At 40.1% G+C, this 15,597-nt stretch overlaps 2 protein-coding genes across 5 annotated transcripts in view; one reads left to right on the top strand and one right to left on the bottom strand.

Annotated features, from left to right (window-relative positions):
* LOC119734338 (transmembrane channel-like protein 7) overlaps positions 1–6,338 on the bottom strand; it is a 29,550-nt gene extending 23,212 nt beyond the window's left edge. The window contains exons 1-2 of the mRNA XM_038207785.1: positions 6,228–6,338; positions 3,300–3,702 (exon numbers count right to left, since the gene is read on the bottom strand). Of these exons, the coding sequence (XP_038063713.1) occupies positions 3,300–3,702; positions 6,228–6,234 (410 nt within the window). The 5' untranslated portion in view covers positions 6,235–6,338. The remainder of the gene's footprint in view (positions 1–3,299; positions 3,703–6,227) is intronic.
* A 725-nt stretch (positions 6,339–7,063) lies between these two features.
* Positions 7,064–15,597, top strand: part of LOC119734273 (transmembrane channel-like protein 7) — a 39,308-nt gene continuing 30,774 nt past the window's right edge. The window contains exons 1-2 of one of the 4 annotated variants that reach the window (XM_038207672.1): positions 7,064–7,514; positions 13,987–14,503. In XM_038207672.1, coding sequence (XP_038063600.1) covers positions 14,043–14,503 — 461 coding nt within the window. In that variant the 5' untranslated portion in view covers positions 7,064–7,514; positions 13,987–14,042. Of the gene's footprint in view, positions 7,515–7,680; positions 7,798–13,962; positions 14,504–15,597 lie in introns of those variants that run through there. The other 3 variants (XM_038207671.1, XM_038207670.1, XM_038207673.1) reach the window with 3 other exon arrangements.

The following is a 15,597-nucleotide window of genomic DNA, read 5'->3' on the forward strand; positions in this document are numbered from 1 at the left end:
GTAAGGGAACTAAACTCCCTGTGAAATTATTCTTTCTGGGAAGCTGTCATTTTGAAGTAATCAACGAAAGAAGGCATTTCCAACGGTGATTCTTAAGAAGCACCGTAGGAAAATTTAAATTAGTAGTTCGTTTTGTTATTCAGCGCAGCGCGCACAAGTATTGGAGCGACGCACACGCGCGCGCGGTTGTTATAATTCGTCGGATCAGTGCGCGACGCCGCGTATAGCTGCAATTCAAAACAATTCAAAACATCATTCAGTAACTTTTGATTTGAAATTGAGATCCTAGAATGCTGCTTTTCTCGGAATGTACAGCTGAAGCTTAGCTGAAACTTCATCAGGTTAGTTTCCTTCATTAGATTTTGAACACTTTTGTTGCTTCAAACGAACAAAATGCACTAATTACAAATAGTAAATACTGTTTTGTCAATGATGTGAAAGTATTTAGAAACTTTGCATTTTGCATCAAAATAACTTGCTCTTCCCTTTGACAACAATTGTATTTCTCCAAAAACAAGGCTAGAAGTTTGGTACCCATTTTGGCCTAAATTCTGAAAGTGTGCCTTTAAAAAGGCAGTATAATATGAAAAGTGTCATAGGAAAAAATGTATTCACTCAATTCATACACGTCAACATGTGAGGTATTGAGAAAAACTGGAACATACTATACAGGGTGAGTAAAAAAATCTTAACCCGAATGTCGGGATTTTTTTTTTAATTGAAGATCTGCATGTAGCACTTTCAAAATCTAGGATATGAAAGCCCAATTCATAAGCTTTCTTTTAGTACAAGAATCATTCAAATCACTCATGTACTTTTCAAGTTACGGAGTTTTAAACATACCGGCAGCCGCCGTTTTAAGGCAAATGCAAATTTAACGCACTGGCAGGCACCAGACTACTCCTCATTTGCATACGTGTTCAAAAATCTTGCACATGCAAATGATCCAATACCAGGGTGAGAGAGCATGTAGTGATGGGCGCATATTGCTCGACACCCTGGGGACGAGGTTGGTTAATTGCAAAAAAAAAATTAAATGCATAGGCCTGGTATTAACAAAATTTGGTGAATTTTGGCAGTATTTGAAAAAAAGGTCAGTTTTTAAAAAGTTATTTATATGTCCATTTGTCAAAAACGATAAAATTTCTGATGTCCATGTATTTACTTTTGTTTATTTATTCCCAATCGATCAATTCAGTCAAGGAAACCTCCATTTTCCGACAAGACTGGCAGGTTTAGGACGGTTAGGTGAAAACATGCACAGTGCATGCGGCATTCAGGCGATAATGATTGATAGTGGTTCCCACCGCTGTCATGGCTGTAAAGATTAATAACTGAAGCCGGAAGAACCAGGAACAGTCTACAGCTCAGCCGATTGCTCGGGACCACGCCATTTTTGAGCGAGGGGTGTCGGTCATGAGGACGTTTGCTTACTGTTCACGCATTTGAAAAAGTATCTTCCGTTTATGATATTTCTTCCTAAACTAAAATCGTTTTGAAATGTTTTGCATTGTATTTTCGTTTTACAATAATTGTTTAACCCTAACCCCTTGAGCACTTTTACCATAAAGTATCCTGAATCTGCCAAAATCCACCTATTGTGTCATGCAAAAAAAAGGTTTGTGTTGGTGACTGCTCAGTATGGAGGTATCCTGAATCCATCAAAATCCTGGTGTTCCGCTAGGCTTACAATCCTGAATCCATCAAAAATAACCTGTCATGTCTGTTTTCAATATGGAGGTATCCTGAATCCGCCGAAATACTCTGACACAGGGGTATGGATTTTGATAGATTCAGGTACGTTTGGGTTAAACTACGAACTTGAGCCATGCAAAAAGTGTGAAGCCCCCCCCCCCCCCACCCCCAAGGGAATTGTCCACAACAACCAAGCAGTGGATGTGGATATAAGTACCAGTTTGGACATGGATAAGTAGACTCCGTGATATATCCGTATGTAATTTGACGTTACGACTGAATTTAAATTATGAGTTTAAATCTGCCTGTCCCTAAGACGTCTTCTGTTGACTCAAACCTTTGTTTTTCAGTGACCAGTGCAACCATGCTCCGTCACGCAAGGCACATCAGCCGACATTTTTTTTTTCGATATAATTTTCTCATATCAAATTTTCGATATTTCGCTATGATTTTAATAATCGATATCAACAATATATCGATATCAACTTGATGTCGAGTAATATCGATATATTGACAGACCCGAGTAGTCTTACTCGAGAAGCAAAGAACTTGGATTTGACTATAGAGTACCAAAGTGTGACATCATTTAGAACCAGAAGCGTACCGCAAACGAATGGAGTACGCGCGTGTGTTGGTTCAAGGGCTGAATCACATGCTAATTATGTCTTTTACGCACACATTGTGTTCGTGATGTATTCACTTCGGTAGTCTGTTTGGTGTTGTACTCTAACATATAAAGTACTCATGTTTGCTCGACTAGGTCTCAGGTACTTCTATGAAGTGTAGCAGAGTTGGCTTTCAAGAAGTCTTGATCAAAAAGGGTGTAGTCCATAACAACCATGTTGCTCAATTGGTGCTTTCAGTTTCCACATTGTTTTCACTGGAATAGTCCATACAGTATTCGTTCTCGAGGTCCAAGTACTTGTACCTAGACATGTTAGAGGCCCAAGTACTCAAGCTCCGTTTCACAAAACCTGTACCGATAGTACTTTGAAGGTCCAAGTTCTTGGACTCAGGTACCTGTACTCGTTCTCAAGGGTCAAAGTACTTGGATGTGAGTGGGACTCAATAGCTTGGTACTCAGAAGTACTTTGTACTTAGATAAAAGTACTTGACTACAACACTGCATTTTTTCCTGAAGAGTTTCTAACAAAATCAGGATTTTTTTTCAGATTTGTGTTTTTATCATTGACCATATATTGACATAATTGAAATTATAACATAAGTGTAATCGTTGTGTAAAGACGGAATGAGACTAATTTCAAGAATATTTAGATTAGAAGGCACACAGGTGTTATGTAAATCTCGAACTATAAATAGAATAAGATCAATTGTATGCCCTTCATTAAAAACTTCAATAAATACAGCACAGTTTTTTACAAAAAAATAATGTCGGCAGAGGGCAATCCTGCATCACTTTCTTCACATACAATAATCTCAATTTTAATTTGCTGGCAAAACCCAATTTTAATTGAGATTATGTTTGGTGAAGAAAGTGGTGTCAGTAGGCCCATATACCATGTATACCTACTAATTGTTTTTCTATCAAGTATCATGGCCAGTAAGCAGTAGCCATGTTCCCTGCAATCTCTGACCAAACTCACCGTAGTTCCCGTTTTTTGTGTAAAGTAGCCGGCATCTCCCGGATGATTTTGGCCCTGCTCTCGACCGCATCTTCTTTATCCCCTTGCACGTCCAACTTGTGCAACTCAAACTCGATGGCGTTGTGGCAATGTTGCCGGCTGTAAGTGCCGCCCATGGTGCCCTGCCGTGTCACGGGCCGTCCCGTCAGGGCATCAGTCTCCGGGCCGTCTCCCGGCGCGAGGTCCGGTTGGTGATACATGGCCGGACCGCTGATTGTCCCGTTGCCTTGCTCTACTCCGCCCGAGTCAGTTGTTACGGGAACCGCTGCTGCATACGGCAGTTCTACTTTAACTGTCTCGTTGTTATTCGAGGTGTACAAATCATCGGCTGGTGGGGAAGACACTTCCCCGTTGTTGGAAACCCCTAAAAGCGATTAGATGAAGCGAATTTATTGGGGTAGATTGCTTGGATAAAACAAAGGTTTGAAGTTAGGTTTGATCATGGTTTGATCGATCAACGCAAAAGCACACGGATACAATGTACGTACGTGTACGTGTACACGTACACGTACAGTCGGCCATGGGTCATACGCCAAACTTAACTGTGGTCGCCTGACTATTGTTCTTATTTATTTCCAACGTGTAGATAATGTCAAAGTGGTGACAGCAATAGCCAGCCAGGCCATGCGTATCCCGTGCGCTTATATTTTTTCCCAATCCGTCATAATATTTTGGCCCTTTTAGGTAGAATGGTGGACTAGCTGTTTTATATGAACTAGCACCATCAATGAGAAGAAGACAACGCCATTCTAAGGAAATGAAACAGGAGTTATCGACATTAATTAATGGGCCGGCTCGAAAGCCTGGCCTAATAGTAATAAATTTAAAGCCATTTGTGGATTCTTTCCCCCGCACATCTTCGAGAAACCCATTCTGTTGTTTGTATTATTCTTTTCGTTAGAACTAGAAGCAAAAAGACTTGCTGAAATTTGTATGTAGGGTGCATAACAATTCAACAGTTGACGTTTTAACTCAGTGGCTACTGATTAAAGAAAACCGGGGAGGAAAAGCACTATTTATTCTTGGAGTCTCATATATAGAATCGGATCCGTTGTTAACATACATAACTTGAAAAAAAATGCCCGAGGTCACACTTTTTTAAAACACTCGAATGATGTCATTTCAGTCGCAATCATTTCGAAGAGTATTTTATAGCATGTCTTGTCTTCATTTTGAGTTTTTCTCATCACATTTCGTACTGCATGCCTTTAAAAAAATTGGCTAGCCTAAACCCGGCCGAGCCGAGCGTACACTTTCTTAGAGATACTACTTTGACTCTCCAACAAATTCGATATTTCTTCCTTATGAATTCTCATTTTCGGGTTTTTTTTAAGTTAATTTGTCTGTCGTAGGCGTATAGAGCTGTTATTATTGTTACTTGAATAATGTCGCCAGGCCGCAAATAATTCAACATGTGAACTAATTATTCCACGGGGATGTGTAATGCTGAATAAATGCGACATAATAGTCGCAGGCATTTAATTTCGCCACAGGTGATAAGCAGGGGCGGCGAAACGCTTTTCAAACTGGGGGCAACATTAAAAGGGGCACGTCGATTGAAGAACTAGCTGTTCTTATAGCTGAACTAACATGCGGGTCAGCATGGGCTGGGACAGTTTGGAACCTTTTTCCCTTGCTCCTCTTCGAGAAACCACTACGAACATTTTGCCAAGGCGTTGTGAATTCTTTTCGTTTAAAATTGAAGCACAAACTACTCAAAATGAGTAGGATACATTATACCGGTTGACGTTAATAGCTCAGTTGCTGCTGATTAAAGAAAATCAGGGGAAAACAGTGTTATTATGCAAAATGTATTCTAAGGGTCTCATAACCGGACTCCGTTGCTACTTAAATGTGATCGAGGGCACTATTTTTCTGAACACCTTTTCTTTTCTGTCGAACGATGTCATTGCAGTCGGAATCATTTCGAAGAGTATTTTATAGCATGTCTTCATTAGTTTTTCTCATCACGTTTCCGGGTTAATACCAATATTCATAATTATATATACCGCCCTTAATATTTTTGGCTATAGGCCTATACCGACCCCGAGCTTACAAAATCTTAGAGATGCTCCTCTGACTCCTCTAGTGCTCTTATACAAATTCGATCTTTATTCCTCCTTAAGAATTCTCATTTCTCATTTGGTTACACTATTTTTTTTCTATTGTAGGCGTATGCATAAAAAAGAGCTTTTAAATCTGAATAATGCCGCCAGGCCGCAAATAATTCAATATGTTCAATAACTTATTAATGATATATAATCATAATCTTGGGCCAGAGGATGTGTAGGGCTGATAGAATAATAAATACGACGTCTTAGCGTTTCGCAGACAAACTTTGCTGCAGGTGATGAGGACAGATCATTATGCATGTAGCGGATGCAGGAACGGGGGGGGGGGGGGGGGGGGGGGGATGAGAGGGGGCGGGGATATATTCCGCCACGTTTTGATATTTTTTCTTCGGCCCACCCACATTTGAATAGCCCACATCATTCTTGCTGGAGGAGACGGATGCACGGTTTCATTCCACTTTAAGAAATGTTTCGACGCCATTGTGACAGAAAAATTTCCCAGGTGAAGGTGATGTCCAGGACAATCATGGAAGTATGGAGGATCGCCATATAATGCGATGACGATGAAGACGATGATAATTATAACAAAATGACAACGACATGAGCGACGATAGCCGTTTCCGTGCTAACATTAAACATAAACCCAATAGATTAGCTCCCCATACCACATTATCTATGGCCTATAATAAGGTGCTGAAGTTGTCGAGATTGTTAGTAGTTGCCTGTCCAGAACACGGAGAAAAAAAATTCGAAAGGACGTTGCTCCGTCTCTTTTTTTTAAGAATGACGACAATAAGGAAATGAAGGATCAACTTACCAGACATGGAGTCAATTCATCTCATCTTATTGATAGTAAAATTATTGTCCACATTTCCAGTAACTGGACTGATGGAGATGTTACGCTGTATACAATGCAATTATATCTTCCCCTTCACTAATCAAACACAATCACTGGACATTGACAGCATCATTGTTATGTAAAGTAGCTGTTTCTTGTACCCCATGGTTACAGCGTGCAGGACTATATACCATCGTTTCCCAAATAGGACCATGGAGAAATAAAACACACGAATCGACTTAGGGATATACTTTTTTCCCATCAGAAACATTTCGTCTTTATGAACGATTAAAGTCACTCTATAATAAATTGCAGAGTCAAAGTCGGACTGGAGGACTTGGGGAGGGGTCAACAAAAAGTTTGTATTTTGTAAGGCTTGGCATATATCGTCTTCAAAACGGATCACTCATGCATGCATTCAACGTTTGATGCTATTTTTCTAAGATTATGGAGGTACTTCATTTTAAATTCCCCTTTCCCAGAATGATGCACAATACCAAGTCAATGTTTCGGTGTTCTAAATTCTTTTCAGGAAATTAATTCTTGAAAATCTGACTTCAAAATCTCTATAAATGGGGTGTCGGAAACTGTTTGTTTCACGGTCGATATTCCTGAATAGGAGCTATTATGGCAACCCGTTATATTGGGGATTACATGGGACAACAGATGTGGCGTAACTGGTGAAGATAAAACCTGTGCAGACACTGTGTGCTGGGCGCATCATAGACGGTAAATAAGTATAGACGAAATTAGATAAAGGTGATGTGATGACAGACCAGCGGCGGATATGGATCTACCGGGAGGGGGGGGGGGGGCGGGGCAAAAAAAAACCCCACAAAATAACAGGGGAAAAATATTGCATTCCTGTTACCTCTCCTCCCCTTGTCAGCTACACCCCACCCCCGCCAGACATCGTTCCGCCAGCAGCACGTTTTTCCGAAAGGCCACGCCGTACGCCTGACGGGTGAATTAGTAAATTTCTTCTTTCAAGTCCGCAAGGGATTGGAAAAAAAAACATACATCGTCTCCAAACTGGTTTACAAACATTTCGTGGCAATTCAACATTATTTTGTTTCCATTCTGTATAACTATTATTTTGAAATGCTTTTGAGCTTGCAAAACTTGCAATTTGCGTCGACGGGTAAGCGGCCTATGCACATTCCAATAATTTTCCCCGCCCCGCCTATTTGTCTTCGAAGAAAACAGGGGAAGAAATTGTATTTGGGTCTTTGGGTTTAGCTACTGGACTGCCTTGAATTTGTGAGGGTGAGTAAGTCATTGATAGTTTTTCCTGAGTACTTCGAAAGATTATTGTCTTATCTCGTCTTGTGGAATTCTTCATTAAGTTGGGTGCGGCGTTCACAATACATTGACCCCTTGCTACATGCTGTGTACTCCGTATAGCGCCCTCTATCAAAGCATGATCCAGCTGCAACTACCGGAAGCTTGTACTTGGAGTACTAACTTGCCAGCTCGAAAATTTCTGCTTCAGTTTTTGCCGGGCCAACAATCCTGAAGATATGTCGCACTCAAATCAGATTATATGAAGGTAAAGAAACCGGGGAAGTCTTTTAGATAAACGTTTACCCTAATAACATCGCACAAAGAATTGTTTGTTCGATCTTAACTCGAACTCTTGCGAACCCAAATCACCTGACGTTTGTAATTGTTATTGTGATGTTATTTCTATTACCGGATTCATCATGTGAATATGTTCAGAATGTCTCTTTTGAGTGTCACTTAGTCAGCTGTTTTGGTGAGTCTTTTTAACCTTATATAGGTACGGGGTCCTAAAGGTAAGGATTACCCTTTGTCAAGTTTTGATTTTCATATTTAGACATACAAAGTCTAAATATAAAAACCAAAACTTGACGAAGTTCTACATTTTCGGGTACATGTTCAGCCCCATAAACATGATAAATGTGGCCAATTTACTGGACTACCTCCATAAATAAAGACCACACTTGGAACATGTACCCGAATATGTAGAACTTTGTCAAGTTTTGATTTTCACATTTAGGCTTTGTTTGTAGTTTATTCATGCTTTAGAAGCATACTCACCCTCTTTAAAGCGATAGAAAATTATTTCCCTCCCTCCCCATTTTCAGACATCTATATTTCATGTAATTTCCAGGTTCATTTTGAACACGTTAACATATCTAAATTCCAACACAAAATAACACAAGGATTAGATGTCTGAAAATTGCTTTAAAGAGGGTGAGTGTGCTTCTAAAGCATAAATAAGCTAAAAAACAAAGTCTAAATATGAAAATCAAAACTTGGCAAAGTTCTACATTTTAGGTAGCCCCATAAATGTGGCCTATTTACTGGACTGCCTCCGTAAACATAGGCCACACATCCACATGTACAAACAACGTGTCGACTTTGCCAAATTTTGATTTTCACATTTAGGCTTACTTTTTACGTTTTTTTTTGCTTTAGAAGCATACTCACCCTCTATATAGGCTAATCAGAAAGTGCTGCCTTTTCCAGATGTCCATTTTTCGTGAAATTTCCAGATACATTTGCACGCGTTTGCGTATCAAAATTTCAACATGAAATTTCACAAAAATTAGACATCTGAAAAAGGCAGCACTTTCTGATTAGCCTATAAAGAGGGTGTGTATGCTTCTAAAGCAAAAAAAATCTACAAAGTAAGCCTAAATGTGAAAATCAAAATTTGGCAAAGTCGACACGTTTTTTGTACATGTGGATGTGTGGCCTATGTTTACGGAGGCAGTCCAGTAAATAGGCCACATTTATGGGGCTATATTTTAGGGTACATGTTCCAAGTGTGGCCTTTATTTACGGAGGTAAGTCCAGTAAATTGGCCACATTTATGGGGCTAACATGTTCAGTGTATGGTGATTGTGCATGGTTTATTTTTGGTGAAGTTAGAGTGATTTTTTGCTGTCTTAAAATGGCTTCTGCAATCTATAGCAGACTTCTCTTCATTCTAAGGACACTGTTTTTCTGTATTTTTGAACAGTATGCGATTTTCTTATCAATTCATGGAGCAACTATAAGAATGCAGCACTAAACCACAATGCACCGCATTGACAAATGCGATTTAGCAAGACATCAACTAGAGTCTACATTTAATGCATTTCCACATTTGGTACAGTTTGGTGCATTCACAGTTCGTCACTGCACAGAGGAAAAATAACTAGAAGTAGAGCAAAGTACAGTCATTGCGACAGTTCCGGATCATCGACAGTTCCGGATCACTTGATTAAATGAAAACTAATTCAAGCGTAACCAAACTTTGTTTTCGAGAATAGTTTTTACCAGTTTGAAGGTCTATCATTTTGCAAAATTTTGTCGGGTAAAAGAAATCTTGGAAATCGTTTAAGCATTACCCATGATCCAGTTCAGCAAAATGTCCGCTTCTTTTGTAACTGGCCAGTGAAGGAAGCGTGTAAAGGCAAAAACCTGGTTTCGTGTGGAACGTAGCCGACATTTGTTGTTTTGTTCTTTTAAGGAAATAATCTCAAGTATCCCTGAGTGATATCGTCTACATGGGTGATCCTGTAGTGTAGGGCCCCAGTTTTGTTTCGTTCAAATTAGAATCAAGAATTTTTTTTATTTCTAAAAAATGACATTGTCAACCTACAGCAGACTTCTTTCAATGTAATGACACCGTTTGGTAATTTTTGAACAGTTTCTTGTGGTGGAAATTACGATTTTCCTGCGCAGTTTACTGGCCGGTTGGTGCCGTGCAGCGCGGCTTGCGTGCTCACGGTACACATGGTACATCGCGCGGTGATCGCCATCTTTATTTTTGTGTTACGTTTTGTTGTTGTCATCGTCGTTTTACCCCAAATTTCCCTCAAAAATTCAAAACCCTGCCATTTATCTATGACATACATGTACCTATATATGTTCTTAATGTCGCCAACTAGTTTGGTTGGTCAAATAATGGTTAAAAGTTGATTTTGTTCCCTTTTAGGAACCGGGCCCTACACTACACGATCGCCATCTACATGTACATTTAAACCTCACATGTTCTTTAACAAACAGTGTAACTTTTTTTCAATTTGTAAAGAGAAATATTGTATTTTACTGGGTAGCTATAATGCTTTTGAGCATAGCTGCATAAATCGTTTTGAGAACTTTCAAAGAAAAATTCCATCTTATAACTTTCAAAATTGTTACAGAAAACAATTGGAACTTTTTACTCAAAACATTTCTAAAGTTTTTCCAAACAATCTCCAGAAACCAGGTTTTGAAAAGTTTAGTGCATTCCAGTGAGGAATTTAAGCCCTCTTTTGAAAAAAAAAACAGGGGTGTGTCAACTTGTGGTAAGGGTTTGTGACTCATGATCTGAGGGTCAGGGGTTCAAATCCAGCTGCTGGCTACGTGTACATGCTATGTTCTTGGGCAAGCCACTTTACCCCTACTTGCAACACTGGCTGGTCACGTCAGCCGGTGCTCTGATAATTTGGGAAAAATTTTGTTGTGGGTCCGCCCTTAATGCCCCCCCCCCCTTCATAAAATGCTGGTGTGCCCCCCCCCCCCCCGAAAAAAATATACCGGCTACGCCACTGGAGTAACCTTCAATTGACTCTTGATGTATGTACCTTCCAAAGATAATACAAATAATATTCTCATTTGTTTCATGCCATGGAAACTGGAAATGAATGCCTGGCCCCATTTGAGCAAAATTAGTTGGTTCAGAATTTCACCTACTGAACCAAAGCGTTCAAAAGTCATTTTTGTCTGCTCCATACTGGTACATGAATATGTACAGAGTGGTACATGTTTGTTTGCTCGGTGCTCTTCTTTTGTCATTCCTGCAATGTTTGTCTGTACAAAGATTGATCTCAATGCGTGTTTATCTGGTTGCCATGATTAAAGTCGGGCCATGTCCTGGATTAATTTGTAACACTATCATCACTATTATTAGCATTCAAGATTCTGGACGCCATGGTGGTACATAACATGGTGTGAAACAGGGTTGTTGAAAAAAGGACACTCCCTTTTGTGTTTGAACGGCAACAGCGATCTGATACACCGTGCCCTCTGGAGACGTGCACACAATAGGGAACAAAAGATTGTATACGCCTCTAAAGGGCAATTTTTCTACAGATGAATACATCTCCACAATATTTTCACGAAATAGATATATGGATTTTACTCAAAAACTAGGAATTTCCAAGGTGGGTTGATCCGTCGCAAATGGAAGAGTTTTAGAAAAGGGATATTAAGTCTGAATTGCAGCCAAGGAAATTAATTCTGGTTAAAATAAGAGCATTTTGAAACTTCACTTTCAAACTCGAAAACATTATTACATGAGAACAAAGAAATGTCTCCACAGTGATACACATTTCAGTATGCGTGCAAGAGTGTTTAAGAGCACTTCCAAACTGTACCCTACATGTACATTTATCCAGTGATTGTTGTTGTGTTTAGGGGTACTTGTTATTACCTTGGTTAGAAAATTCAAGGGGTCTTCTGGCTCTGTTGGTTTGGGGGGGTTGGGGGTTGGTGAGGGGTGAGTCTTACAATTGACAGGCGAATTATTTACATGTTATTGGGGGACCAAAAAATTCATTTTGTCCCCTGAAGTAGCACCATACAATATTCCAAATTGCTGTTCAAAGGCTGTTGGTCTGTTTTGGTGCAGAAATCCACCTTAACGAAAAAATTCATGGATTTCAACACCACAGCCACCCCATTTTGAAGAAAATTTTGTAAATCTGGAAAAAATACTAGATACATTAAAGGGAATATACATCATTTGCTTTTGCTGTAATTTTCAGAAATGGATGGAATTGGGGGGTTGGAAATATATAGCAAATATAGTTACACTGACTTTTTTGAGGTTTTGGGTTCGAAAATGCTATAAAAACCAAGAAAAACAATCATTTTCCTGTAGTCTGGTTTCCTGACTCCATATAAGAAGAAACAGAGCACTTTACATACATTGGGGAATTGTAAGGTCCAGGGAACCAGTCTAGCTGGCTTGTACCCGTTCATAGGTGTGTAATCCATTGCAAACAAGTGCGATGGTCAATTGGGGCCAGTATTTGAAAAAAAGCCAGTTTTTTCAAACGCTGGTCGGCCGACCAGCGTTGGAAATTGATACAAAAATACCACTTTTCTTGAAAATGACAGTATATAATACCAGGTGCCATGATTTTACAGGATGCTTTACACTGTCATTCACTAACAGTCCAGCAAGGTATTTCAAAATGATTTGGTAGTTTTATTTTTTGATGTTTGCAAATGTTGTATTTTCCCCTTAAATACCGTAGCAATTGCACATTTCAAACGATGACACCAACTACACTCTGCAAAGAGTTGAGTCACAGTTAACGAACAGCAACTTGTGAGTTATTTTAATCACAAATTTAGCAGTGTCATGCATTCTATCGTCATAGACGTGCAGGCATGCGTGATACGCACAGCTGTCAAACACAATACGACTCGTGTCCTGCTGCAACTGCCAGCGTATTCACAGAATTTAATTGTCATAACCAATTCCAGTTCAGGATGTGCACGCAGCTGAAATACTACTCTGTTGATGTGCGGTGTGTGTCGGCACCTATAAAAAGAATTGGGGGTGTTGTTTAATACCAAACTGAAGTTTAATGCAGAATGTTGATTGTTTGTACTTTCACTGTTGAATTTTTCTTGTCATGCATGGAAACCTTGGAAAAAAACCCACAAAATGTAATAAAAACTGTTAATCTGTATTGGTTCGGGGGGTGGGGGCTGTTTTCAAAATCTGTTCTAATTTGGGTTGGAAAATCTTTAATTTTTTTTTTCATGTTTGTTATTTTGTAAAAAAAGAAAGAAAGTCTTTTCAACATTTGAAAAATGGGTGTCCAAAAGTTGCCTTGATTAAAAAAAACAGTGAAAAAACAGCGTGCTCATTGAAGTTTAATGCTTAATTTTAGTGGTTAACAGACACCGTTCACACGTACGGCTAAAACCTTGTTTTCGTACCCCATGCCCAAAATCCACCTTTTAATCATGATATGCGTGGATACACTTGAAATTCTGCAAGAGCTGAGTCAACTTACATGTACTCGCGGCAACAAAATGTGTCATTGTGTTGAAAAAAATATATATATATGGAGGGGGTTAGGGGTCAAACGGTAAGGTTAAGATTTCATTCATTGGTGAAAAGTTGGCCCACTGCACATTACTAAAATAGGTTTGCAAACATAGACAGAGTTTTAAACCTGTATAAATTCTTTTGCTTGTTTGGTTGTTCAAATTGTTTTTGAGAGCAGTTACAAACAGTGAGAGCATGTACCGTACACTGCACATTGAAATAAGTTTGCCGATGAAGACAGATTTTAATACTTGAAATCTTTTGCTCTATTTCGGTTGTCAGATTTTATGAAGTTGCAAATGTGTTGATAAATGATTGATTCCTTTTTATCCGCGCTGGCTTTTAAGCCAAGAAAAGGGGATCTTGCGATAGTGTATTCCTTCCGTGTGTCCGTGTGTTCCATTTTGGTTAGGTTAACTGTTTAGTGCTGTCATATGAAAAGTCGGACTTCAATCTTAACCAAACTTGGCGACAATTATCTTTTGGGTAGGGGGACTTCAGATGACTTGAGACATTTGAGGTCAGTGGTCATCTAGGGGTCAAATGAGGTCATTGTTGATTTTGGTTAGGTCAGCTAAAAAGTGTGCATTTAAACTGACTGTAAATGCTGCCAGCATGCCAGGGGGATCGCTCAAGTTTAACTTGCAGTAGGCCTATGTTTATTTTTTTCAACAGGGCGCCACAATGTCCACATTACCATTCTGAGATAAGCAACTGCGCAGTAAGCGACCATGCCGGACAAGAAACAAAACCAAGGCCGTAAGAAGCAAGCTCCGAAACAACGAGGTGGCAAGAGCCCAGCTCGCAAGAATCCTCCCGGCAAGAGGCCCCAGAGCAAAAGCCCCGCCCGCAACAACAACCCCGCCCAAAGTGGCCCCGCCCGCAACAGCCCCGCCCTTGCTCCCCCGGCTGTTGGTCCATCCTCCCAAAATGCTCCGGCCGGCCAGCGTGGGCCCAGCCCACCGTCGCCGTACGACTACAACCCCACGACGCACTACAGCCGGCCAGTCAGTACCCATTCCATGGTGACAGCGGGACAGGACTTTCAGCACATTGATCCATGGTATTCCCAGCAGCAGGAGCAGCAGCAACAGCAACAACAACAACAGCAACAACAACAACAACAACAACAACAACAACAACAACAACAACAGCAGCAGCAGCAGTATTACCAGGATGACCCAGCATATAGGTAAATGTTCTCATCAGTGCACATAACACATGTATCACTATCTCATTTAGCCCATTTGAGCTACCAGCAGGAGAACAAAATGATATTAACCCTAACCATCCCAAATGCTCCAAAATCCTTTTTGCGAATTGGAGGAATTTGCGGGATTGAGGTTACATGGCTAAAGTGCGTTGCTGATTTCGGAGGACGCACTGTGTCAAGGTCTTGGGTCGGACCTTGTGTTGTTTATGCTCAGCCGAAGCATAAATTTAGTCCTTGATTATACTTGAAATCCTCCCTGCACTGCTCCAGGATGTCACTGGCTCTGCCTCAGCCTATTGACAGTCATAGCCGGAGGATTTTGCAGGATTGAGGCAGTGGTCACCTCTCCAAGGACCATATTCAAGAAATAATGGAGGAATTTGCAGGATTGAGGCTATATGCTATTTTCCCATGAGGCCAATTGGAGGATTTTGCAGGATGGAGGCTACATCCTAGTAAAAAGGCCTAGGGTGTTAGGGCTAACTTTAATTCATAAATACCCGAGACAGTTTTACCCATTCCTATTGGTCGAGAGTCCGTCACGAGGGTGGTTTTAAACGGTTGATAAAACACCGACTGGCTGGTTTTAAACACTTTTCCGGTGTCACATGAAATTTTGACTCTTATGAAATTGGGTCCCTTTTTATCCTTTTATTGGTTGAACGTTCACAATCTTCACGCGCAATACTTCACTCGTACCCTATTTGCAAGGCGTTGGGTGTGCAAAGCGCAATACTTCCAATAAGTCCGTATTGCATAGAGTCCTAAATTCACACTACACCAGCACCACTGCGTTCTGCACCACATCGCGCAGGATCTGAACTTGGGAGTAAAATTTGGTCAACTTTTTGACTTTTCATGCCGTTTGATCGAAAAGGTGAATAGAGATAAGACAGAGATGAAACTTTTCCGATTTTAATCGGAAATCCGACTTTTTGAATTTTCCAACGAAATTTCCGATTTTTTTACAGTGCGTTCCACAAAATTTGATTTTTTAACGATTTTTTCACAAAATGTCATTTTATTTCAATCATAATTTCGAAGAAAAGTTGATAGAAATGGCACATTAAAAT

This window comes from Patiria miniata, unplaced genomic scaffold (assembly GCF_015706575.1).
Source record: "Patiria miniata isolate m_02_andy unplaced genomic scaffold, ASM1570657v1 HiC_scaffold_27, whole genome shotgun sequence".
Taxonomy (NCBI): Eukaryota; Metazoa; Echinodermata; class Asteroidea; order Valvatida; family Asterinidae; genus Patiria; species Patiria miniata.